General features: G+C 30.5%; 2 protein-coding genes across 4 annotated transcripts; one reads left to right on the top strand and one right to left on the bottom strand.

The window, feature by feature from the left end:
- The first annotated feature begins 561 nt into the window (after window positions 1-561).
- Window positions 562-22,856, top strand: LOC130894192 (dual specificity testis-specific protein kinase 2). Of its 2 annotated transcripts, XM_057800825.1 has the most exons (6): window positions 965-1,630; window positions 8,523-8,843; window positions 11,034-11,365; window positions 11,524-11,717; window positions 16,123-16,957; window positions 17,107-22,856. In XM_057800825.1, exons 1-6 carry the CDS (start codon window positions 1,367-1,369, stop codon window positions 17,141-17,143), a joined length of 1,983 nt encoding a protein of 660 aa, XP_057656808.1. In that variant the 5' UTR covers window positions 965-1,366; the 3' UTR covers window positions 17,144-22,856. The 2 variants fall into 2 exon arrangements, with proteins under 2 accessions (XP_057656809.1, XP_057656808.1); XM_057800826.1 differs by having other exon boundaries at window positions 562-1,630; window positions 16,123-22,856.
- LOC130894194 (mRNA-decapping enzyme 1B) lies at window positions 18,996-27,891 on the bottom strand. 2 transcript variants are annotated; one of them, XM_057800827.1, is made up of 4 exons: window positions 27,065-27,749; window positions 26,704-27,012; window positions 23,943-24,219; window positions 18,996-19,132 (listed from the first exon to the last, which is right to left on the bottom strand). In XM_057800827.1, the coding sequence occupies exons 1-3, from the start codon at window positions 27,686-27,688 to the stop codon at window positions 23,980-23,982; spliced, it is 1,173 nt and encodes a 390-aa protein (XP_057656810.1). In that variant the 5' UTR covers window positions 27,689-27,749; the 3' UTR covers window positions 18,996-19,132; window positions 23,943-23,979. The 2 variants fall into 2 exon arrangements, with proteins under 2 accessions (XP_057656810.1, XP_057656811.1); XM_057800828.1 differs by lacking the exon at window positions 18,996-19,132 and having other exon boundaries at window positions 23,298-24,219; window positions 27,065-27,891.
- Between the last annotated feature and the right edge of the window lie 107 nt (window positions 27,892-27,998).

The raw sequence follows: 27,998 nt of genomic DNA, 5'->3' as shown, positions 1-27,998 counted from the left end.
GACAATGAAATTAAATTTTTTCGATATCTCGCTTTATTTTCGAGATATCGATACCTGAAGTCGAAAAAACCTAACCTCACTTGGGTTTCGCCTTTGAAACCACCTAGCGCGTACTTTTTGCTACACAAGCTCAGCATATTGTTACTTTTAATTATCGATGATGAAATCTTTATCATTCAAAATCTATTATTTATTATCATCATCAATTCTGCTTAGAATCATGTTCTTGATTGAAGTGATCTAATAATTCTGTTAGTATCATATACAAAAATTCAATATTAGGGCTTCATCAAGAATCAGCGCTACTCTGAAAAGTTTCAAACATAAAAAAGAATATTATCACTCTAAAATAGGTGTCTACGCCACTGGTTCAAATGAAATATAACAACCTAATTTTGATATATAATGATTTATTTTTCATATACGATACACGCTATTTACTGAAATTGTTTATATTTTTTACAAAAATACATGATAATAATTAATAAATGAGTAATCAAAAAAAATCTGCAAGTACGCAGAATTGTAGTTTGACCTTATTGGCAAAACAAGACATACCATAAAATAAAATTGTAACGTTGTCGTTAGGTTTATATTTATAATAAAAAATGCATATTTCCATACGAAAAAATATATGTTTCTATCCCTGCACACCACTGTGATAATAATAGCTAAGGGGCGGTAAATATATAATTATAAATAGCTAATACAATCAGTGTATTCTTTTAATTCGATAGTTGACTAGTAAAAATTTCAAAATTATATTAAGATCGAGGTTTTTGTAAAAGTAAATGATTAATTATGAAATATGTATATAGTAATCCATCTTAAAGTACTTGAAATTTTAATATATATAATTTATGTGAGGAAAATTTTAAATAAACCGGTAAACTTTATTACAAACTGCGCACACTCGTTGAGTTAAGTATGTTGCCTATTAAATTTTCGTTCCGTTTCTGTTTACATTCCAAGTAATTGAAAGTCACGTAGTTACGTATGTCTTAGCTGTTTAACAGATGACGGCGACCGAATGGAGAGTGTAGAAAGCTTTTTGTCACAAACTTTTTATTTACGTTCGAGGCTTCATCGAGTGAAAAAAGGTGTTATTGTTGCTAGAGTTTTCGTTGATAGCTTCGTTATATAGTTTTCCTTATGGATTTCAGGAAGAAAATGTTACTGTCGTTTGTTTGTTAGTGTCGTGAGATATGTCAAAGACGAGTACTGTAAAAATAAGAAATTTTTGGACTTTTTGTGAACGTAAATTCTTACAGTATGTGTTTTAAGAAGACTAAACAATTACAGTGTTTTACACAAATATGTACGAAATTGGTTAATACTACATAATTCGGCGTCTCAGTATTATAATATGTACCCTCTAAATAAAAATGAAACGGTTAATAAATCTAAAATATCGTGTATATATGACAATCCCTGTGATCCAAAGGACAGTGATTACGAAAAGTTATTTTGCCCAAATAACGAACTTTCGGAGCCCCCCAAAGCTCGGTGCGATAGATTGAAGACAGGGTCCTCCTGTCAAGCCCTTAAACATGCAGTGGCGGCTCTACATCCGTTGGACGATTTTCATAAAGAAAAAATTGGCGAGGGTTTCTTTTCAGAGGTTTTCAAGGTAAATATAACCATCATTTCTTCAAAACACTCATATATTTCGCATAATAAATTGAATGTAGGTCACCAAATGGCTCTTTTAACCTCGACCATACCATAATAAGAATACTTAAGGTATTCTCTATATCGTAAATTGACTAATAATGCACTTTTTGGCATAAAAACTAGAACAATTAAGTTATTCCAGAGGTAAACAAAAATCTGTAAATAGCTTGGCCAGAAAGTGTAGTTTATTTTTGAATCAGGCAAATTAGATTGGCGTTTAACGTCGAGGGGTTCGAACATCTTATATTTTCTTAATTATAAATAAAAGTAGGTGTATCAGACATGTGTCAATATAAAACATCATACCATAAAATTGTTTTTTTTTTTATGGAAAATTTTTTAAATTCACGTCATTATTGCACGAACTCTAAATTTGAAAATTCACAAAACAAGTAATTCTACTCACATTCCACAGTATCTTTTATTTCGAAAATCTGAGTTGGTCGAATGTTTTTGGGGCAAGCAAACATGATGTATCAGCCAAAACTATTTTTGTTTTCTGTAATATAAAACTGCTGCATTGTATTTTGCATCCATAATCTGTTGTCATAAAAATGTAAGAGCTGGTTTATTCTCAAAAATCTCTTCATCTTTGATTCACATATTTGAAAATAATTTTCTCATAATAAACTATTCAAATATAATTAAAGATTCGAAATAAATATTGTGATAAGTCCCCAAATAATTATTTCTAAATAAACACTAGGTCAATCCGTCTAAAGTAATCGAATTAAAAAATTTTTTGGTTGCTTGACCGTTTTTTATTTTGACAAATTTTTAATAAGTTACCAACTTTATAATTAGGATTTCAAAACAAGTTTTTTTATCTAACTCCTCCTGTGGGAGAGGCGGCCATTTTATTAAGCCGCACACAGCATTTTTGTGCTTTGAGGGTTTTGTAGAGAATAGAATTGGCATAATGAGACTTATATCGTTATTTTTTCCAAAATAAGCACTAATACTTTAAAACTGTCGTTTTATTTTGAAAAAAAATTAACAAAGTGCCGTTTTTAAGGCATGGTTTTACAACGAAGGAATCAAATACCATAGATAAGTTATTTTTTTTTTCCTCAATGATTGTGTAAGAATGAACTGTCTCAAAATCAGACATAGGTTTATTCAAGTATGTTTAAGTAAACCTACTTAATATCTTTGGAAAGTTTCTATAGAAAATAGCAGAAAATATGACATTTATAAATCATAGAATATGCTGAGTAATATTACAAAATCATAAATTTTAAGAAAACGATGAAATTAAGATTCTAATGAGTATCTTAATTTAATAAGTCTTTATAAAATTATCTTTCAAGCAAGGAATCGTTGCTAGCAGATTTTTTTTCTCTAGAAATTCCACTCCGACAGGTCAGGTTTTGGATAAGTCATTTCTCCAATAGTTTGATCAATATCTATAGAGAAAAAAATTATTGAAAATTAAAAAATTTTGTAGGTAGTTTAAACATTTCAGTAAGGCCGCCATATTGCGTGACGTCATAGGCATAAAATAAACACTGAGCATATGATACAAAGTAAATAAGACAGTTATTCTCTCGGTTATTCTAGAATAAAAATAAACTCTGATTATTCTGAAAAATGGTATATAAATCGTGTTTTGTGCCAGTATGTAAAAATACCACGACTCAAAACACCTGATAAAGTTTTTTTATGATACCAAGAAATTCGAATATACAACAAAAATGGTTAGAAATTGTTGGTCGTTTTGAGGATCCTGTGATATGTAATTATTTTTGTTGCCAGGATCATTTTAACTTATTTTAATATTTCATGGTAATTTTTAACGTGATTACGTAAGAACTTAACCTATAAAAGGTTTATTCTTATATATAGAAAAATGTATACGTAACCAATAAATAAAAACTGTATTATAACAGCACACGCAACATTGCCGACAACGATAACCTCGTGATCGCCAAACAGACAACCGATCAATGTTTTTATGAGGTCATAACTGATAACCAATGATAATTGTTTCCTTCTGTAGTCAAAAATTTGAAATTGGTAATGAATCTTGGATTTTTTCGGTTAATATTGATTCATTGAGAAGAGTCATGTTTAAAATACAGGTGTATAGGTGTTTTGTTTGCCGTAGCAATAATAAATTTCACTAAGTCCATTGTCCTTTTCGCTTTTAAGCTGTTGCAGGTCATAAAGTTGCAAGTCCGGAAATAGAAAATAATCCGAGGGGACTAAATCTGGCGAATAGGGTGCAATTCAAACTATAATTCATCCAATTTGGCCATTGCAATAATGAATTTGAGAGCTGGTGCATTGTCTTGATGAAACAACACTTTCTTCTTAACCAAATGCTTGATTTCTTCGCTCAAACGTTGCCAATAATACTCGACGTTGATAGTTTATCCTTTTTCAAGATATTCAATGAAAATTATCCCACGCGCATCCCAAAAAACCTACTCCATGTCCTTGCTCGCAGATGGAACCGGTCTTTGCCATCTTTGGAGCCTGTCAGGCTAGGTACTTCTTGGACCATCGTCGTCTTTATTTACCCCGTCACTTTTCGTAACCTAACCTAACTTTAAACAAGTTATAAACAATTAACGAAGGACTCTGTAGCATTAATCATTTATACTGCAACATTTTTGTAAATAAGAAAATAAAAATGGAATAGATTGAAATACTAACAGACCTACAGGATGATTTTGATATTATTAATTACTCTGACGCCCGTTTCTTTCGAGATATGCAAAAAAATCTTATCAAAAGATTACAAAGACAATTGTATCATAATAATAAATTTATAAAATGACAGTATGTCTGTTTTATCTCAATAAAAACTCATTTTTTTGTATTTCAATCTATATTTCCATTGCTTGTTGAATCAATTTCCTCCATACTATCTTATACTTTATATTCTTTCATTTTCTAATGCCTCTATTATACACCGAATAACGCTGCACTAAAATTATTCACTTACACGGTACAAACAACGCAAAGTTTCCATGTAATACAAAATAGTTCGTCTACTCGACTAGAGATGGCGTTACTGTGCGCAACGTCAACAAAACCCTCCCCTTGCCCCTTCTGGGATCGTTCTCGTACTAATGAAAACTAACCTTAAATATTTCTCAAAATATTCCAATGGCCTATCATACATTGAGATTGAAATATTTCGACATTCTTCTGTGTGTAGGAGTTTCGAGACCTACCGCCAGTTATTTTTATATATTTCATTGACTTTGAGTGTTTTTTTTTTATATAATAAATGCCTCAAACGTGTCTTGTAATTGATTGTGAAAATATTGTGATTTTTTTTAAGTATACTTTCCACACACGTATTTTCAAATGCTTCGTATTTTGAAAAGTGTTGTATAAATAAATAACTCGAAAATACATCGATTAGACTCAAAAACATCCATAATCTTAATTTACACCTTGAAACTATTCACCCATAAATACAATGTTGAATCATGTGATATAAAAAGTTTAATTAATAGATTTTTTTATTATAATGTTTATTCTTTAACAAACTGTGTATTATACATCCACTAAGGACAACAATGAACGATGTAAACATTGCACAACGTTGCCAAATCTCATATATGCAAGTATTTTTATAAATTGAAAAAAATGGAAAGTGAGTTAATGGAAAAATTGGTTGTATATTCTCAAAAAGGTTTCAGTAATAAATAAATAGTATCCACACATGTTTTATTTATAATTATATATACCAATATGGATTTTCAATATGCTGCTACATGGCAAAATAAAATTTTTGTTTATAGATTCATTTGTAATGAAGAAATTTCTAATTTTAGAAAATAAAACGTTTCATATGGCAGGCTAAACAGCTGATATAGTGAAAATTATAAAACAATAACAATAAGTGGATCAGTTCGTTTTTTAAACTTAATAACAGACGTGTTATATATTAAAAACATTAAAAATATATATTTACTTCCTTACTAATAAAGGTTTACATATGTTGTTGTAGTTGGTTACAAAGCAAATTTTGTTATTGAAAGCTTACTTTTACTTTTTACCAATTAACACATGCTCCCGTTAATTAGTTTGTTTGGAATTAATTGTGCATTTAAGCAAAAAACAAACGTCATTTCATCATCAATAAAAAAGGTTTTTATTATATATTACTCTCTGCAGGTCAGTTAGGTGATTGACTGTATTCGATGAAGACAAATTTCTAAAGACATGGGAATCTTAGTTTTTGTATAAGTCAGTTTCCGAATACAAATCAAGGCTTCCATCACATCACTAATATGTCAGCAATAATATTTATATGAATCAAATCAAAATTATTATCAACTAAGTACAACTATTCATTATTGGTCCTGCTAGTTCAGGCTTAATTCTGGTTATTCTGTCTTTTCGTTACTTATTTGGTCTTATTTGTGCTTATTAATACTTGATTTTACTTATTCTGTCTTAGTTCTGTTTATTCATTCTTATTTCTGCTTCTTTGGTCTTTGTTTTGCTTATTTAGTCTTGGTCCTACTTGTTCGGGCTTAGTTCCGGTTATTCTGTCTTTGCGTTGCTTATTGGGTTTTATTTTTGCTTATTAATTCTTGTTTTTGTTTATTTGATCTTCAATTTGCTTATTTAATCTTGGTCCTATTTATTTGCTCCTAGCTCTGCTAATTGAGTCTTAATTTTGTTTGTTTGGTCATGGTTCTGCTTGTTCAGTCTTCGTCTATTTTTCTTTTTTGATTGGACTTAACGTTTACTTTAAATATTATGTAGGTAATATTTAAAGCAATAATATCAAGAATAAGAATATCAACAAGATTCTTGTGAATCAGGTTTTGAGTCATAATTATAATAATCTATGATATCTAAATAAAGAGCAAATAAGACAAAATTCAGGTACCTTAGTAGTATTTTTGACGAATTTGATACAGAATTAAATATTTGCCACTTGTTTTTATGATACTGCCAATTCAGTAGCACGAAAAAATCGTTCAATAAGTGGCATTATGTATTTAATCACACTGTATAAACTTAAATCATTTGTTATGGATCATTTATTAGTTGTACATACAATACATACTTAGTAATTGACTTCCCCTTCACTTTTTTTGATCATTTGGTAGACGTGATTTAGAGTAAATTATTTATTTATTAAAAAATGTGGGTATATAAAAAAATTTCACTCTCTTATACAAGAAGCGAAAAAATTTCGTAAAGACGTGCTTCGATGAATAAGGAGGTTCTCAGAAGATTCTATTAACGAAAAATAGTTTAATTTAAATACTTGGAATGCTATTCAAATAAGTTTCACTTTTTTCAAAAGGTTTTATATATACTGTTGAAAAATAATACAAAACAATATTCTGACATCTTTATTTGGCCTATGGACATCCTGTATTATTATTTTTGGACAAAAACTTGTTAAATGTATGGTACTAAAAGATTATTGTCTCATCGCTTATCAATTATACCTACAGTTTACTACAAGGTCGAATAAAAATATCTATCTTTATAACTGAATAAATTTGAATAAACCGATATGACGTACAGAATAATAATATACTCACCTTTGAGGCTTGGAACTAGCAAATCAAATTATGATGATTTGGCTAATTATATTCCTAAGTCTGAGAGATACGACGTTTAAGAAAACATTTTGTCTTATCGTCTGGCTTCCAACCTTCCAAAATTATAAAAATATATAAACAATAAGGTTAGATTTACCATATTCTAGCTGACAGCTGATTAATCGTTAACAGTTCAATGTTCGCGAGAGGCACATCGATTCTTAATCGATTTTAATGATTATTTGTTGGCATTAGAAGTTGTTTTGAATTAGTTTATATATTATCGATTCAATTAATATAAATATTTTTACGTATTCGTAGAATATTAATACATTTTAATTTAGTACAACCCTTACTATCACTCTCTTCGATTAAAAATAACAGATTTTACGTATGACTTGAGGCGTTGTTGCCAGATTTTTCTATATGGCTACGTAGATACAGCCGGAACCGGCATGGTATTCATCCTCAAATAAGTTTTTATGTAGAATAAAAGCAACGCAATTAAATTTCTATAAAACACATGTTTTATTTTTTTATACCTTGAATCCGGTATTGTATCCAATGGACATATGACGCCTTATCAAATTTACTACTAAAAGAAAGTAGGTGGAGAATTGGTGTATGAAAATTATTTATACGAGGGTCGCTATTTATACAATTAAAACACGGTGTTGCCGATTTGTGTAATTTGTACGCAAATCTAAATATAAATATTGGGAAATGAGCGGTTGAAGGAACTTTTGGAAAATAAATGAATATTTATGAGGTTTTAAATTTCATGTTTTCAAAAACCCGTAACAACGTCTAGAAACAACATCCTTGAATTTACAATTTACACATAATTATACAGATCAAAGTTTTGTCAATGCGAATTTGAGGTTTACTAATGATAAATTGATTACAGAAAAATCTAACCTTCACCGGACAACTTAATTACGTATATTAATTGAAAAAATTTATTAAATAATTAGAAAATTTATCGTACGTTTCCGTGTGACAAGAAACTATCGATAAAATGAAAAGTGGAAAGGAAATTATTCAAAACCGGAGGCTTTTATTTAAATTGATAATTCTAGTTTGTATTAGAACTAATTTATCGCCCCCCGTATAACGCCGAACCTAATATATTTGTAAAATTGATAATTTGCAATAGTTTAATCTTTATTGTATATATAGGGTGTTTGAAAAAGTTTTTTATAAAAAAAATTAATAAACTAAAACGCAAATTAATCAGCTACTTATCGGCGCATGAAAACATTCGAAATGTGTTTTTTTTTATTGCTTTTTGTACGGCAATTTCCCTATTTCTTAATGTCACAGGTGACCCATCAGACGACGGGTCAAGTAATGGTACTGAAAATGAATACCCGTCATTCGAATCGGCGCAATATGCTCAAAGAAATCCAATTAATGAATCGTCTATCGCACCAAAACATCCTAAGACTTAAGGGAGTGTGCGTCCACAAGGCGCAATTGCACGCCCTCACCGAATACATCGATGGCGGTTCTTTACACCAACTCATCCATAATAGATCCGTGGAAATCGAACAACAGACCAGAATTGAAATAGCCAGAGATATAGCTAGCGGAATGGAATATTTACATTCGAAAGGTGTCATACATAGGGACTTGACCAGTAAGGTAAGTTATTCGATTCATATTAATTCAGTATAAATCAACGTGAGTTCGTCGAATTTCCAGAATAAAATATAGATATGGCAACAGCGCGATTGTGTACGTAAGGGCGGCCATATTGTGACGATTCCACGAAATATTATAAAAACGATTTGAGTCGTGCGTTGGTTCGAATTCCGATTCTACTTTTTATTAGCAGATTTAATCATTTGAAAAAATAACGTTTTCAACTATAAATATGAATTTAAGTGCAACAATTAACCTTGGATTCGGTTATCTAAAACGGCGTTGACTTTTTTTCGCGTTTGCACATAACCTTATACGACATTAAGATAAATATAAAAAAAAGTTTTCACCAAATTTACGATTATATTTTAGCAAACCATAAATTATGCTGATACGACGTTATAATCGTTTTAAAGCAAATAATATGATTATGCAAATATTTGGAATCATATCGAGATTGGTGTGTCTCATGATAAATTATTATAGTGATGACTTTGCTACAAATTATAATGACAAAACTAATTAAATCATTATTCGGATCATCTGCAATCTCGTGCGGTATTTATCATACAAATACTCGCGTCGATTTATACGAGGTATAACAAAAAATTTGTTCAATTTCTCATTTCTTAGACTTTTTCATATGTTTATGTTTCTAAATCTTCTCGATTTTAGGTTTCTTTTTATTTTTCGAAAGATAGATAAATTTTGACGTTTCGACTTTTTTTTGGTATTTTGATTAGGGCTCAAAGAAAAGTCGAAACGTTAATTTTGATACAGAAGAGACCTAAAGTCAAGGACATTTAGAAACATAAACAAAAACTTAGTTGATAAATCGATTCATATACAGGGTGTCTCGCATAAAAACCAACACAGAGCAGAGGCGTATGGGGGAGATAAAATTATGACGTTAAGGGGTAATTTACCTCTAAACCAAGTTGTGGGGGCTCAAATTTCGAAAAAAAAAAAATGATTTATTTTATTTTACGAAAAATAATACTGGTAAAAAAAATTTTAGAATTGAATTATCCATGGTATGGTTTTTAATCGACCGAAGAATAAAAAACTGGGAAATTTTTAGGTTAGGTCGCCCGTAATCGACCCCTCAGAATGGTACAATCGCCTTTACTACTCGATTATTATTTTTTTCGATTAGATTCGAGTTTTGAATCGTTGTCCGTTTGCCCACGTAAATCTTCGATCATTTCTATATAACTTTGGCCCGTTACATGACTCATACTCAAAAATTTACGGACCTACGAGACTCCCAGCCCACACACACGCCCCGGGTAGTTTTAATTCTTCTTCAATAAAGACGTGAGGATTCTGGTGATTCCAATACATGCAGTTGAAGCTTCATCCGATCATAAAGTGGACTACGTATCATCCCGACTGGAAATTCCTATCGAAATCGACCTACGGGTCGTTCGGAACGCGGCGCGTCGGTAACAGAGCCCGTTTTTAAGAATTTCTGATAAGTCTTCCACACAAAATGACATTTTTATGAATAATTCGTTCTGAAAATGGTATATGGAGACAGTACCACGTTTCTTTTTGTTCCTTCGGCTCAAGAAATCCTTTAAAGGACAACATTTGGGCCGCGTTACGATTGAGTGGCTGAAGGATATCCTTGATAAAGTTAAACTCAGGCTTCGTATTACTTTTGTGACATACCCCGTAGCAACAAAAAAGTAATTAGTCGATTTGTTTGTCATCGTATCGGCGTCCTTGCTAATATAAATGTATTCAATTGATTAAACATTCAGTAGAGGACAATATTGAATTATTATTAATTCAATGTAAACGTTGTGTCCTCAAATTGGGTTCATACCTATTATAGATGAATCATTTTTATAAATATCTTTAGATTTGAATTGGCGAAATTTTAAAACATTTTAAAAAAATCGTTATCTTTCAAAAAAATTTGCTTTACGAGGGTTTTCGAGGTCGTCGATTCCGAATCCGTCCCTGGCGAAACAACTCCATTTTGTTTTTGCTTTGTTTTGACGTTAATTCTTCTTTAACCGAAAGTTTCATATAAATTTGAGACATTTTGGAAAATACTTGAACCTTGTCGCGCGATAAAGCCGACATATGTTTTAATTTAAAAGCAACACCCTATATATTTAGTTTTATCCCTAGTTTTCAAAATTTACCTACAATATCTTCTTCTTTTTTTGTCTTCTATAGAACGTCCTCATAAAACATCTGGATTCCGGCAAATTGAGAGCGGTAGTCGGCGATTTCGGCCTTTCCACCGACATCCCCGATCCCAAAGAAAAAACCAAACTCCCGATAGTAGGTTCGCCCTATTGGATATCGCCCGAAGGTCTAAAAGGGAAATACTACGATGAACGCAGCGACGTATTCAGTTACGGTATCGTATTGTGCGAACTTATCGCCCGCGTCGAAGCCGATCCCGATTATCTACCCAGAACCGATAATTTCGGTTTGGACTATCTCGCCTTCTCGGATTTGTGCGGACCAAACGTTGTACCTGAATTTCTAACGCTGGCTTTCAGGTAAGAATTAAATGTAAAACTCCATTTCAGCTTTTCATTCATGTGTCAAATGTCATTCGTTCTACGATAACGTAAAACTCATAGAACGGATAAAATATTTTGACAGTATTAACGTTGAGGTTATGTTATTCATACGCATATTTTTCTATGGGGATTAGATGTTGTTCCGTCGATCCGAAAAGCCGTCCCACGTTCAAGGAAAACTTCCAAGCCCTCGCCGATTTATTGAACGACATGAAGTTAGCCGAAGATAAGCGATTGCGGATGGCGAATTGCGCTGCCAAAAGCGAAGAACAACTTACCGTGGCAGCGAACGCTGCGGCGAACGCGTGCGCGCCCCAACATCGAAAAAGTATGTACAAAAATCCGAAGATGTTTCATTTTTTTTGCGACTATTGTCGTCATTTTATTTTACGTTTTTTATTCGATGATTTAATTTATGACCTGTCGATTCGATGTTGTAGATTTCATTAAAGATCCGTATTTATTTTTAGCCGATTATTTTTATGTAAAATTTTTTATTTCAGCAACAAGGAACTTATTTTTGTTGTTTTTGAGGTATAAAGTTTCCTCCATTGTTGATTACAACACCTTTTATATTTATTTTATACAGATAAAACTCTTCTATCCATTCAATTCTCATTTACAAGTTCTGATTTTGCCTCAACAACACCATTTGTGTCATCATATACATAACCTCCAATTTTAACCCTTAAATCTGGTTTGTACTCCTTCGAAACAAAATTTCCTCATTCCTTGATTGACTTAACCTCGCATTTTCTCGAAACCCAGAAGGAAAATGCTTCAAATTCTTCTTCGACTGCTACCAACTGTCTCCCCAACAACTTTTTGGAAGTTTTCTAGCTTTCCTCCAAAACCAAATTCTGTTTTTCGTTGGAGGTACATGTTTTCTGTAATTATGAGTAACCAATTCTTAGATACTGAAAATACAACTTCTGTTTCAGTCTTTACAACAACTTTCACGTCATTATACACATAACCTCGAATTTTAACCGCCCAAATGACCTGTAAACCTTTAAATCTGGTTTGTACTCCTTCGAAACACAATTTCCTCATTCCCTGATTGACTTAACCTCGCATTTTCTCGAAACCCAGAAGGAAAATTCTTCAAATTCTTCTTCGACTGCTACCAACTGTCTCCCCAACAACTTTTTGGAAGTTTTCTAGCTTTCCTCCAAAACCAAATTCTGTTTTTCGTTGGAGGTACATGTTTTCTGTAATTATGAGTAACCAATTCTTAGATACTGAAAATACAACTTCTGTTTCAGTCTTTACAACAACTTTCACGTCATTATAGACATAACCTCGAATTTTAACCGTCCAAATGACCTGTAAACCTTTAAATCTGGTTTGTACTCCTTCGAAACACAATTTCCTCAGTCCCTGGTTAACTTAACCTCTCATTTTCTCGAAACCCAGAAGGAAAATGCTTCAAATTCTTCTTCGACTGCTACCAACTGTCTCCCCAACAACTTTTTGGAAGTTTTCTAGCTTTCCTCCAAAACCAAATTCTGTTTTTCGTTGGAGGTACATGTTTTCTGTAATTATGAGTAACCAATTCTTAAATTCTGAAAATACAACTTCTGTTTCAGTCTTTACAACAACTTTCACGTCATTATAGACATAACCTCGAATTTTAACCGCCCAAATGACCTGTAAACCTTTAAATCTGGTTTGTACTCCTTCGAAACACAATTTCCTCAGTCCCTGGTTGACTTAACCTCGCATTTTCTCGAAACCCAGAAGGAAAATTCTTCAACTGCTACCAACTGTCTCCCTAACAACTTTTTGGAAGTTTCCTCGTTGATTCCAAACCCGAAATCAGCATCTCTTTGGTGTTACAGGTTTTCTATAGTTTCCTTTCAACCTGGAGAATCCATTCTTCAACTAAAATGGAAATGATCAGCTGCAGCAGTACTCTTACTTCCGTCTACTATATCTCTCGCCCAATAACGTTTCTTTTTTCTTCTTTTATAATTTTTTTATACCTCTCGCGACAGACAGCGACCGTACACACGTGCCAACCTTAGCTTTGCAGAGGAGTATGTTCCTATATCGGGGCTATACCGAAAAAATTGTATTCAGAAGAAGAATTAACACATTCTGGTGGCACACAAGCAAATCTGATGTGTAAATATTTAGATTTTTTAAATGGATCAACTAAAAAATCGTGTTTGTAGTTTTTTTTACTATGGCGCATTAGATAAATGATCAGGTTGTCTTAGAAATGGAGCTGATAAGGAATGTGGAACACAATTATCAAATTAGTATTCTGTCATTAATTCTGGACGATTTTGCTACATTTCGATTTCATTTCATCTGTTACTTAATGTCCTAGTGAACCTGACAAGGATAATGTTACGAATTTATGAAATTATTGTGTTTTTATTGGTCCTTGACAAGCAAGCGAATTTAAGGATTCATCTGATCCTTTAAAATGATTAAAATCGAGTCTTATACTTCCGAAATTTAAATTAATTGATATCCTGTTGATCCTGGCTAGGATAATGGTATGAATTTATGAAATTATTGTGTTTTTATTGGTCCTTGACAAGCAGGCGAATTTAAGGATTCATCTGATCCTTTAAAATTATTAAAATCGAGTCTTATACTTCCGGAAATTGCATTAATCGATATCCTGTTGATCCTGGCAAGGATAATGTTACGAATTTATGAAATTATTGTATTTTTATTGGTCCTTGACAAGCAAGCGAATTTAAGGATTCAACTGATCCTTTAAAATGATTAAAATCGAGTCTTATACTTCCGAAATTTAAATTAATTGATATCCTGTTGATCCTGGCTAGGATAATGGTATGAATTTATGAAATTATTGTATTTTTATTGGTCCTTGACAAGCAAGCGAATTTAAGGATTCATCTGATCCTTTAAAATGATTAAAATCGAGTCTTATACTTCCGGAAATTGCATTAATCGATATCCTGTTGATCCTGGCAAGGATAATGTTACGAATTTATGAAATTATTGTGTTTTTATTGGTCCTTGACAAGCAAGCGAATTTAAGGATTCATCTGATCCTTTAAAATGATTAAAATCGAGTCTTATACTTCCGAAATTTAAATTAATTGATATCCTGTTGATCCTGGCTAGGATAATGGTATGAATTTATGAAATTATTGTGTTTTTATTGGTCCTTGACAAGCAGGCGAATTTAAGGATTCATCTGATCCTTTAAAATTATTAAAATCGAGTCTTATACTTCCGGAAATTGCATTAATCGATATCCTGTTGATCCTGGCAAGGATAATGTTACGAATTTATGAAATTATTGTATTTTTATTGGTCCTTGACAAGCAAGCGAATTTAAGGATTCAACTGATCCTTTAAAATGATTAAAATCGAGTCTTATACTTCCGAAATTTAAATTAATTGATATCCTGTTGATCCTGGCTAGGATAATGGTATGAATTTATGAAATTATTGTATTTTTATTGGTCCTTGACAAGCAAGCGAATTTAAGGATTCATCTGATCCTTTAAAATGATTAAAATCGAGTCTTATACTTCCGGAAATTGCATTAATCGATATCCTGTTGATCCTGGCAAGGATAATGTTACGAATTTATGAAATTATTGTATTTTTATTGGTCCTTGACAAGCAAGCGAATTTAAGGATTCAACTGATCCTTTAAAATGATTAAAATCGAGTCTTATACTTCCGAAATTTAAATTAATCGATATCCTGTTGATCCTGGCTAGGATAATGGTATGAATTTATGAAATTATTGTGTTTTTATTGGTCCTTGACAAGCAAGCGAATTTAAGGATTCATCTGATCCTTTAAAATGATTAAAATCGAGTCTTGTACTTCCAGAAATTGCATTAATTGATATCCTGTTGATCCTGGCTAGGATAATGGTATGAATTTATGAAATTATTGTGTTTTTATTGGTTCTTGACAAGCAAGCGAATTTAAGGATTCATCTGATCCTTTAAAATGATTAAAATCGAGTCTTGTACTTCCAGAAATTGCATTAATTGATATCCTGTTGATCCTGGCTAGGATAATGGTATGAATTTATGAAATTATTGTATTTTTATTGGTCCTTGACAAGCAAGCGAATTTAAGGATTCAACTGATCCTTTAAAATGATTAAAATCGATTCGTGTACTTCCGAAATTTAAATTAATTGATATCCTGTTGATCCTGGCTAGGATAATGGTATGAATTTATGAAATTATTGTGTTTTTATTGGTCCTTGACAAGCAAGCGAATTTAAGGATTCAACTGATCCTTTAAAATGATTAAAATCGATTCGTGCACTTCCGGAAATTGCATTAATTGATATCCTGTTGATCCTGGTAAGGATAATGTTACGAATTTATGAAATTATTGTATTCTAATCGGTTCTTAACAATTGTGCAAAATTTTGTATTGATCCTACTGTTTAAACTCCAAAAATATGTCCCCGATGAACCTGACAATGATAATATTATGAATTTATGAAATTATTTTCAACGATAAATACGAAATCTCTTGATTGGCGTTTTTTTTTTAGTTCAAAATGAACTAAACCAAAAAGTTGACGTTTTCTACTCAACGCAATACAAGCGTCGCCATCTAGTGGACATAAAACAAAAAGTAGCTTAGAACTTTTTCCCCTAGTCCACAATTGTCGCTATATTTGATAATAATACACGTCATTGACTGATTTTTATTGAAAAATTTGCACGTTTTTCATATTTCCTGTTATTAAAATTTGAATTTTTTTGCAGTCGTCCATCGACGGTCCTTCTCCGAGGACACCTCATTATTATCATTGTCGTTTTCGACGCCCAGCGATAAAGCTCGTCGTCACGCGTTGCTAATGTGCCGACAGGATCCTCATTACAAGCCGAGCACAACGAACCCGTTCGCCGGGCTCGCGCAATTCCAAGGCGTCAAAAAACTCTTGGGTAATTTTTCATCGTGTTGCGAAATGGCCTGTCCATTAACCGAATCGAAAGATAGTCCGAAATCGTTGCCGGGTTCGCCGACGTCGTCCCGTAAAGCACAAACTATACGTTCGCCTTTATTCGTCCATCCGATGTACAAAGGCGGTTCCGGTTCCAATTTGTCCGAATTGACGGCCGAAACGTCGGCGGGTTTGTTGAGGCGAAGGGGATCTTGCGAATCGGGTTTCTATTCGAGTGTCGGGGAGTGTTTATCGCCGAATAGTATGTGGGGTGATAGTACGGCGGTTAGTTCGCTTAGATCGTTGGACGAATTAGAACACGCCGAATTACAAGCGCTCTGTAAACGCGCCTCGTCTATATACACCGATAGCAGCGAGGATATTTCTAGTTTGACGAGTTGCGATTGGCAGAACGATTTGAAACCGAATATATCGTCGATTGTTGAATATTTCGAACGTAAAGGTACCAGTTTACGTCATCCGGGCGGTTCGCAATTGAGTTCCAGGATAGCCAGTCTGAGGAGGTCTTTGGAGAAACATAATACCGGATCTACGTGTACGGCTAGTACACATTTGGCGTTGCAGCGGCCTAAATGTTCCAGATTAGTTATTTGCGAGGGGGCGGTTAGATCTAAGTTGCCTTTGTTCGATAAAAAGTAAGCCTGGATATGTGAATGTGCGTTTCTGTTGGATACATTTACAAAAAAAAAAATATTTCAACACTATATATATATATATATATATATATATATATATATATATATATATATATATATATAAGTACATATATTTTTCTTTCTTCTAGTCAAATGGTATCTAAAGTTCGAAGGCCTAAGTGGTGATAAATTTTTGGAAAAAAGATTTATATTTTTACCGAATGTTGTACATAATCGATTACGGTGGAATTGCTCTTAATTTATGATTCTCCTTCTTTTTTTTAATAAACATACGACTAAATCTATCGTTAAAATAATTTCTGTATAACCGAATAAATATTAATCGTAAAAATATTATAATACTCACTTTCGATCACCACATTACCCCAAACTAATATAAAATATGAAAAATCTACTTTGAATTTTAATTTCTTAAACGAATTTATTCATTTTTACAATTTTTGATTATAATCAATAAGGATCTTGATTAATTATTTCTTGGTTACACAATATATTTAACTATTTCCTTGTTAAAAAAAATAATTCAGTTCTTTTAACTATTTCACACAATTTTGACAAATATTTCATCAAATTATATTTTCATTGATATTATAATTTATATTTCTTGAAAACTATCAAACACAAAAGTTATTTACATCAGTTTCTGGTTATTATTTCACCTTTGGAGTCACTCAATATATTCCACACAAAAAAAATTTATTTATTGAGGTTATTTTCTTTAACTTACTTCAGTAAGTTCAGCTAGATCAAATTCTACACTATATTAACTCCAATTATTGATCTAATTGGATTTATTATCTCAAAGAAAAATCAATTCGATACTACAATATGATTTAGTTGAGTTTTTTGGAGATAATTACCCCTTATTTTCCTCAACAATATCAACTCTTCACTATATTAGCTCCAGTTGAACTTTTTTAAGGTTATTACCCCTTATTCACCTTAATAATATCAATTCTAAACTGTAATAGATTCAATCATCGATCAGCTTTACACTTGACAAGCTTCATTTATTAACCTAGTTGATCATTTTAAGGTCATTACCCCTTATTCACCTTAATAAATTCAACTCCTCGTTATATCAGTTCTAATTTATGATCTAGTTGAGCTTTTTTAAGGTCATTACCCCTTATTGACCTCAATAAAGTGAACTCTTCTATATATTAGCACCAATTATCAAACTAGTTGAATTTTTCGAGGGTTATTACCTTAAAACCAAAAAGTTTATTACCCCTTTTGTTTCACAAACTAAGAAGCGGTACATGTGTCGTAATGTAGTGATCAAAGTGACAGTATTATAAGTTATTATATGACTTAAGACCCTCCTCAAAAACCCAAATCAGATACTTTTTTAAATAGGTTTTTGTTTATTGTGAAATTTATCTATCGTAGTTTTCAAATTCTATTTCATTTCGCAAACTATCTTTGAAAATATTCACCCTTAACTGAAAGTTGTTAAGTTCATTTATCTTTTAATAAAATCAAAATTTTCAACTATAGTTTCACTTTTTTCTTTCCTAATTTTGAGTCGTATTTCATATTTAGGAGCAATTTAAAATTGGACTAAAATAGTCTCAGCTATTATGGATTTTATCTTCATGGGATTGATTTTTGTAAAACAGAATTATTCGAATGAGTAAATAGCCGGGTAGCTTTCTAACACTCATATTTTTAATCAATTGCAAGTGTGACGGAATGGTGTAACTTTTTAAAAGAGCCTGTATACCAGTTAATGAAATTTTGACTTAAGCAATACTAAAAATATAGGAAATATTAAAGACTGACTTCTTTGAAGTTAATGAGGTTGTTGTTTGTTGAAAATAATATAGAAAATATTCAAAAAAATATAATTTTATTAAATTAATAGGTTAAAGACTCCAGCAGCTATGAAAGTCATTCCTGTAAGTCGTTTTTATGAAACTTTCCAAGGAGAGACTTTTTATTGCTCCTTACAATTAATGGATTTGATTTTTAAAATTTTTGGTAATTGTTTAGAACTCACCAATACTCGGTTGTGTACTTTTTTAAAAAAACTTTTATTTACAAAGAAAATAATACAAATTTTAGTTCTGTTTTATAATTTCGTTACCGCACTTTTACTTTCTTGGTTAGGTCACTTTTCTTCTTTTTTTTTCTTCGAATTCAAACATCTGTCTTGTAGTTCGCCATAGAAAAATAAAAACAGAAGAATCAATATTATTTTTATGATCTTAGAACTGAAATTTAGGGAAAAATATTTAAACTGATTAACATCACTGAAACAGTTAGTACCTATTAACTGTAAGTATTGTATTGAATAATGAAAAATTAATGAAAAGTATGTCAAATGTTATTAAAATAACGAAAATGGTAAGTATAAGTTTGCATTTCACCCTTTTATTTCGTAATACGGGGGGTGCATCAAAAGTATGGTACAATAGAACTGTAAGAAACACTGCTTGTTATAACTAAATACTTTTGATACCAATAAAATATTTCAAATTTGTACGTTCCAGAAGAATATGTTGAATAAAAGTCTTTTTCTTCTGCACTTTTATCATATTGTGTATTCAAAATTAAAATTTGACAGGGGATAACACAAATTTAGGATCAAAACAAGAGTTACATAAAAATATATGGTCGGATTTCTATCTCTGGAGTCTTTAATCGATATTTTGCAGGTGGGACGTATTTGGTGAAATTTAGAGCAGTTTTTGAATCGTAAAATGAAATTTATTAATAAAAATTTCAAATTTGAACGAATACTTTTTATAAAATTGTTGATTACAAACAAATGCTCTCAATTACCAGATTTATTTCACTTTACAATTTTAGTTTTATTTATAAATATATATACAGGATGATGACAATAAATCTTCCTGTGTCGATTTACTTGTATAAACTTGTACATTGAAGTATTAAAAAAATTATATATTTATTATTGGTTCTAGTATTATATGCAAGGAAAGTAATAAAATGATACTTTAGTAATATTGTATTGTGTATTATGTTAATTCAAATGCTAACAGGGTGTATCAAACTCGACTTTGTTCACAAAATTTCTCATTTTTTTAAAACTCCCAAATGTCAGTAGGTCTGTGAATCGCACTGATTAACATTTCTGTTATTTAGTGACACCTACAAGAGATTCAATAATTCTCCTCTTCTGCTGCTGTTATTAGTTGTTTTGTGGTCTACTCTTGAAATACTCTCTGTATTATATGACCTTAAGCAGCTAATGTAAAGTGCCGATATGATCAAAAAATTGTAATAATAGACAATTTTTACCCCTAAGACATGCCTTGTACCCATTTCAAAGCTCTACTTATGACAAAGCATTTAAATTCTCTCCTCTGTTGGTCAAAACTGCAGGAAATAGGAAAAACGCTAAGTTATTTCGCTCAGCACGCAATGAACAATTCACAACTCATCAATTTAAAAATAAACAACTAGCAAATGTTTGCCAAAGCAACAAGTATTAGAAGGAGATTGTATGCCATCCAGCAAAGATGGCCGAACCGTCAATGACGTCATTCTGGATTGGTCTATTAGTATTTGGTGTTCAATTATCGAGTACCTTTTATTTAGGATAACAAATACATAATTTGTGGTTGTGTTCCAAAATTTGACACTTGACCTAATCAAAATGTGTTCCAATTAATTCTCGTGTGTCAAATTAATCATATTGACATTGACGTACGTCAAACTTGAAATTAATTAGTAATCGTACGTAAATTTTTCTAACTCATTTAGTACTGTTAATATTTCAGTTATTAAAAATTCATGATAAAAATATTTATTTTGCTCGAATTATAAGAAATATGTTTTGATTGGTTTTATTTACTGTTTTGAAGTCATCAATAAATGTGAGTGTGTATAAGAAGACTTTGGAATATGTACGATGAGATTGAACAAATTCGTTACTATTTCTAAGTAGTTAAATTGAATCTAAAGAAGGTATAATGGTTATTTCAGCAAAATAAAGACACCAAAATAACTGAATTGAGTTATACCAGGGATGTTAAAAAGGTAAAGTTAAAGCTCACTGTATTTTCACTTATAATTTCGATGAAAAGTTTTCATTTCTGCTGAAAGTTGTGATTTTTATGAAAATTTTCATTTATATAATGTCACTATCATTGAAAATATGAATGATAATTAAGATGACTGCTGGTTATAGATTATAACTACTATGATTTTAATTACCTTCTTTTGATTTAAATAACAAGTATGACTCGCACTTCTAATGGAAAAATTGGGGTTTGAAAGATATCGTAAGTCGTGTCAATATTTGTGTAAAATTTACAATAATTTCTACTATTCAGTGAAACCACAATTCAGGACCAAAGTTCCTAAAGTGGTCCAGGGGTCCACGGTACACTCGACGGGGGTTTAAGTTGATCGTGGCAAAAAATGGGGGTCCATGAAAATTTATCTTTCAATAGTGAAGAACTAAAATGTTGGCTTGACTTTTTCAACGATATAGCCAGATAATATTTATTTAAAGAAGCTCAGCGACTTGCATATTCCATATACTATATTTCTTTTTACCACTCCGAATGGCAAGTCTTCTAAATAAAATTTGATTGGATCTTTTGCTATGAGTCATTGTGGATTTCTAAAAAGTAAAATTGGATGGCATCCAACTCTACTTTTTCGATATCTACTAAACACAATCAATTGAAAATTTGTTTCGTTGATTTTATTATAAAACAATTAACCCTATAAAGCAATCAATTCTAACCTTTTTTTTTTTCGAAAACTGTTAATTCGTTGTTGAAACTCAGTTTCAATAGTTAGATCTAATCTTCTGGATCCAGCAAAATTTTGAAAGTTTGGAAACCAATGATTTAAATAATATGAATAAATTCACCTTGTCCATACTTTTCATTTTTACGTGATGTTACTTTTTATCAAACTTTTAAAAAGAACATTGTTCTCAATTGTATTTAGTTTTTCAATTTGACGTATGTAGATTTTGTAACAAAAAGGATTTTAAAAAGATATTTACATTATAACTGACAGTAGCACAGCAATTTTTATTGATTTAATCTCATACTTTATACCAAACTCAGTACTTATCATTATCTTTTCTGCTATTTAGTTTAAGGTATTTTAACTAATATTGGTCATAATAAAATAAATTCCAAATCAACACCAGTAATGAAAAATTTCAACTTTCAGGCAATAGAAATGGGTCTTAACTAAAAAAGGTTGTTTAACAATACCTTTGCAATGTGATTCATAGTGTGTCTTATTACAAGCATTTGCAGATTTTGTAATTGCATTTGATGCTTTTATGCTGCTATTCTAGGGATAAATTTAGTTACCTTCAGTTCAATAACCAACCAAATGCCTCTTTCTAAAACTAACATTTTCCTTTTCTCTGGTATAAATAACCCCTTTGATGATTATTGAAGGTGAAATTTCTTTGCAAATTTTTGTTTTTTCTTTCTACTATGACCAAATGTATAAATTACTCCCTGGAAAGTAAGCACCCGAAGACAAAACGGTTACTTTTTGGCCTCATATGTTTTTTCATACATTTCCATCTACACCGATGGCTTTTTTTGATTTTCTATATTAAAATCAGTGTTTAGAATTTATATTCCAAAGTCATATTATGAAATCTTTGTTTCTCATAACTATATTTTTATTACGTAACATAAAGGGGATTGTATATTGAAAGTATTGACCCAGTGATAAATTCAAACAAATATTTAGTATAAAAAAATTGCTTTTTATATAATCCTTTTTGTTACTAAACTTTTATATATGTTACTGAAAAATAAAATTAGTAATAATGATGCAATCTACGGGGGTATGTTTGTAATCTTCCATAATGTCTTTGTCAACATAAGTATAAATTTATCTAGAAATAAAAAGTGATTTTTGATTATGCTGTTTTTTATTATTTTTCACCCTTTTCCTACTTCTAAGATATAATTTTAATATAATATGTAGATGAAGAAACGTATTTGTTAAATCTCAACAATTACTAGCAAATTTTCTATTAAAAGTAAAAATAATTTTATGTTATCATGATCCCACTCTAGATCATCTGATTTTAATTTAAATCTTTGTTTTGACACTTGATATATGAAAAAAGAATTGTTTTCTGTTGATTTTATAACTTTAAATGTCTACACGTTCATCATTTTTGTGTAAAGTATCAAACATTTTTTGTTGCAAATCTACACATGAAAAATAACTATTAATTTATCAATTTTTTTGTAAAATCAACATTTTACTACCCTAGGTCAGCTACTAAATGAATATATCACCCTTGAAAATAGTGTCCCATCGATAAATAATGTTTTTGGTACAAATAAAACTAATGTTACAGAGTAACTTACAATTTTCAGGTTTTATTCCAAAATAACTTCAGTATATTATATATAAATATCAATTACATCTATAAAATCTGTCAGTATATTCAAAACAATTTAACAACCATCAATTTATTTAAATACCGGCTGCTTGTAAAGTATTTTCAAAAGACAAAACCAAAATTTTAATAAATACTCAGTCATTATAGTTGGCAATACAAGACTTGTAAAAATATTTAATTTAACTCATGGTTGGAATAAAAAAATTTCTCAAAAAGCTGCATGATTATAAGTTTTCTAGTGCCAACAGTTTTGTCTTAATTTATATTATAAAACCTCCCCAAATGAAGATGAATTTGGAAAGTAATCGAAAAAATATGATAAATATATATAAAGTTGACAAAACGGAACGTGAATGTTTTTTCCAAAATTTTTAATACCTTCAAGAATCATATTTGTAGCACAACAATAATAAATTTAATAATAAAAGACACCTAATATTAGTAAATACTGATTCTAATTTATAATTAGGGTGATTTTTTCATTATTTTGCAGCATTATATCAATTTATTCAAAATTTTTTTCACTGCTAAAAAGTCTTATTGATTTCCAACAAAAAACCCTCTTCTAACTAATTTAAAAAAAACATCACTTACCTATGTCAACTTTATGTTTGAATACTAAAAATTTATTTTAAGAAAATGACTTCGAATTGAGATTAACCTTCTCCATAATCGATTTAACATAAGCTTCGTGTATTTGTTTCGTAAAGTCCGAATTATTTTTTAAAAGATATATAAGGGCCTGCGCTAATTGTTTTTCAGTTAGCAAATCTACATGATCTACCTCTACAGATAAATTGTCCAAAGTTTCTTTGGTTTTAGGAGTTGTAAACATCTTTGGCGTCATCAGGTGAAGTTTTGAATCTACAAACTAAAATTAAAAATGCTTAAAGAATAATAGATTTTAAGATACTAAGTTCCCGATAACCACAAATCACATTTTGGATTTGTTGTTTAACACTTTGGTTGCCAACTATAAAGTATAAAACTTGGAACTAACCTAAATTATTCTATTTTTTTTGTGTAAACCCAGAATAAACCTCCCTAATACATGTTTTGGTAATTATCTAGATTAGGTTACATCCCTCCGATTTCGTTAAAATTTTAGTAAGTTAGGTTAGGATCCCTTGAGGTGCTTTTTTTCATTTGAAGAAACAAATATTTCAGTAATTAGGTTAGGTTAGAAAAGAGGGACAGTGTAAAAATTGGTGTAAAGTTTCAACACACACCCACCTCATCCCATTTTGATTCTTCAAACTAAAAAAGGTACCTGAAGGTATCCTAATCAAACATACTAAAATTTTAACTAAATCGGTGGGTTTGGTTAGGACCTTTTCAAGTACTTTTTAAGTATCTAATCTAAAAATTATGCTATGAAGAAAGAAGTATCAAACAAATAAGGAAATCTGTGCTAATCCATTACTAAAACTCACATATAAAGGTTGGAAAAGTGTTAAAACTAGCCATTTTAAATCGTTTAATGACCATAAAAGCATCGATGATGCTTAATTATCAGGATTATCAAAAAAGGTTTATAACAGAAAACATAATCAAGATAATCATGATGAAAACTCGCACAGTGAAATTGTGGGCCACAGCAGACATTATGATGGAATTTTTCATAGTATTTTATAAGAATTTGTGCATGGAAAAGCTGTATAAATGTGTACTTGGTTGAAATTTCTGGAACCGCTGATAAAAAACAAAAATAATAACGAATTCATGATTCTGAGCTGCTCGAGCCAAATAAAAATGATTTTTCTTCAACTTGTAACCACTTTGATTCACCAATACACACGTAGATCAAAACAGCAGTGACCTTAGTAAACTACAAAAATTATCAGAAATTCAACAACTTACACTGTATATTATTTGGAAAACTGGAAAAGAACTGACAATAGTTTTTGAGCCTGAAAATTATCTTTCAAGAAAATAATATCAAACAAATCTTTGTTAAAACAAAAATAAAAATTACATAGAAAGGTTGGGGGGTTAAAACTGATTTTATTTTCTCCAAGAGACTAGAAGCCTTTAACAATGATAGAAAGTGAAAAACAATAATAGTAGAATGAAACTCTTTGGAAAAGGGGAAAATTATAGTAAAAGTGAGAGAAATAATAGTCTATGGTTAACTGAGGTTGGAAAGGGGGTGAGTAATAAAGAGATCTACAACTTTTGTATTTACACTTTTTTCCCATAACCTCAAAATTCATATGAAACATCAAAATAACAAAGTTTTTGTTTTTTTATACTTACTTCTACAAAAAACATTTTTTTTTCACGAAATTTGGTAAAAACTCAATTTTTATGTTCCAAACACATTTATTTGATTTAGAATGTTAATTTGTTCACTTTATTGTGACTTAATATCAAAAAAGCACCCTAAATTTCAATCTAAAATTTTCCCGTCAAAATATCAGTTTTTTTTAAATTCGTTGAGATTTTTGGTTCGTAGAAATCTACTTTTTGATTGTGTAGACAAATGTTACCATCACCATTGAAAATTTTCTGAGAAAAAACAAAAAAAGTAGAATCAGAATTTTTTTTATTATTATGTACAATTTCTATCTATTAATTAAAATTTTAGACTCTACTTATGTCTATCAATGTAACAAAATTTTAATAAATATTTAAAAATCATAATGATAAAAAATGACTTTTGATGACATTTCTGAAAAAATTTTCGAAGGTAATAGTAATATTTTTTTGGACCATCAGAAACTAGAGATTTCAATGATCAAATATCTCAGACTTTTTAAAAAAGCTGTTCTTTTGACAGGAGAATTTTCAATTAAAAATTATGGTGCTTTTTCAAGTCAAAATAGGATTAAAATATAAATATGTCCAATCAAATGTATTACAGTGTATTTTGGTCATCAAAACACAAGTTTTCAACAAATTTTGTGAAGAAAAAAAATGTTTTTTGTAAAAGATAAATATAAAAAACCAATAACTCGGTGTTTTGAATTTTTCACATAAATTTTGATGATATGTTAAAGAAACATAAACACATAAGATCTTTAGAAATTGCAATTTTGCTGGAAATTGAGATAAACTGTTTTTTACCATTAAAAACTCACCCACTTTCCCTTCCCGACCACCCAGATCGCCCGTAAATTATTTTTCTTTAAATTTTCATTATATTCTCCTCCTTTTCGAAAACAATTCATCCTAGTATCATTTTTTTTTTTGGTATCTAAAATTACAGACCCAAAAAACTATCTTGATAAATAAAACCGAATTTGACCAAGCAAAGGTGGAAAAAGTGAGACAAAATATTTTAAATACATAAAATAACCATAAATATAAAATAAAAGCCTCAAAAAATATAATGAAAATCCTATAAAATACTTACTTGATTAAATGGCGATGTTCCTAATAAATCTTGAGTTTCCTCATTTTGTCCTAAATTATTTTGTTGTAATAAATAAGCAAGAGGTGAAGTACTATGTGCCAAAGATTGATTTTTGGTGGCATTGCTAAACCTAAAATTATTATCAGAAACTCCTTTTTTATCAGAAGTCGGAAAAGATATTGGAACACTCCTTCTATCTCCACTAGCTACTATAATAGTTTGCTGAGCAGCAACATTTTCTTGGGGCGTTATAGATCGTTGTTGCTTTTCTATGTGTTCAACAGAATGTGCAGGATTTGACATTAATTTCTACAAATATTATCTTACAAATTCGATTTTATTTGAAAAATATTTTATTTACCTGTAGAACATTTTCTTCAGGAATTCCTGCTACTACAGGTTTTTGGCTCGATTTCGTACTAGCTTTTGCAAAAAAATCCATCACACTTTGTGAAGTAACATCTGGTGCCCTAGGAGTTGAAGAAAACGTTGGAACAGCATCTTGTTTAGTAGGAGTCCTATTAAAATCTTCTTGAGCTTTACTCAACATACTAAATATGTCTACATTTGAAGGCTTTTTTGACCTGTCGTCACTAGAGTCTTTCAAACTTTTCATTATAGATTCAATCAGTAACGTAATTTTAATACACTCTTCTCTATTATAAAACCAAATACCGAATATTTTACTTTTGGAATTCCTGTACAGCAAAAAAGGAATTTGCATCTGATAATCGAAATCCCTAACAATAGGTTCTATGAGATTGTCAGTATTTAACCTATTCATAACCATAATACTGTGGAATGGTTCTCCATTTCGGCTGTATATAAATAAAGCACCTTCGGTTTCTGTTTTTTCCCACTCGTTAGAAGATGTATTAAAAATATATAAAGCAACGTGTGTAGCACTTGCCAGAATATCTTTTACATATGGATCCACTCTCTTTATAGAAGTTACACTCATACGCAACTCGATGGAATCAGCCATGATTTAAAAGAAGTACTAACACGAACTAATATTGATTTAACCTACATTATGTCGTAAACCTCACAATATGCGACCAATCACGCAACCAAACAAAATAAAAAAATAAAGTTTACAGCAAAAGGTTGCAGATAAACGATTGAAAGATAGTTTTCTACTTCAATTTTCAGAATAGTTATATCTGCTATCATTCAAGAACTTAATTTAATTACAAATAAATGTTAAAAATACTTTTAACGCTACAAAAGAATTTTACTCAAATAATATAAAACATTTATTTATATATTTTAGTCATGGTTTGTAGGATACAATT

Source organism: Diorhabda carinulata, chromosome 5 (genome assembly GCF_026250575.1).
Source record: "Diorhabda carinulata isolate Delta chromosome 5, icDioCari1.1, whole genome shotgun sequence".
In the NCBI taxonomy this organism is placed as follows: domain Eukaryota; kingdom Metazoa; phylum Arthropoda; class Insecta; order Coleoptera; family Chrysomelidae; genus Diorhabda; species Diorhabda carinulata.
This window is presented reverse-complemented; position numbering and strand designations above follow the sequence as displayed.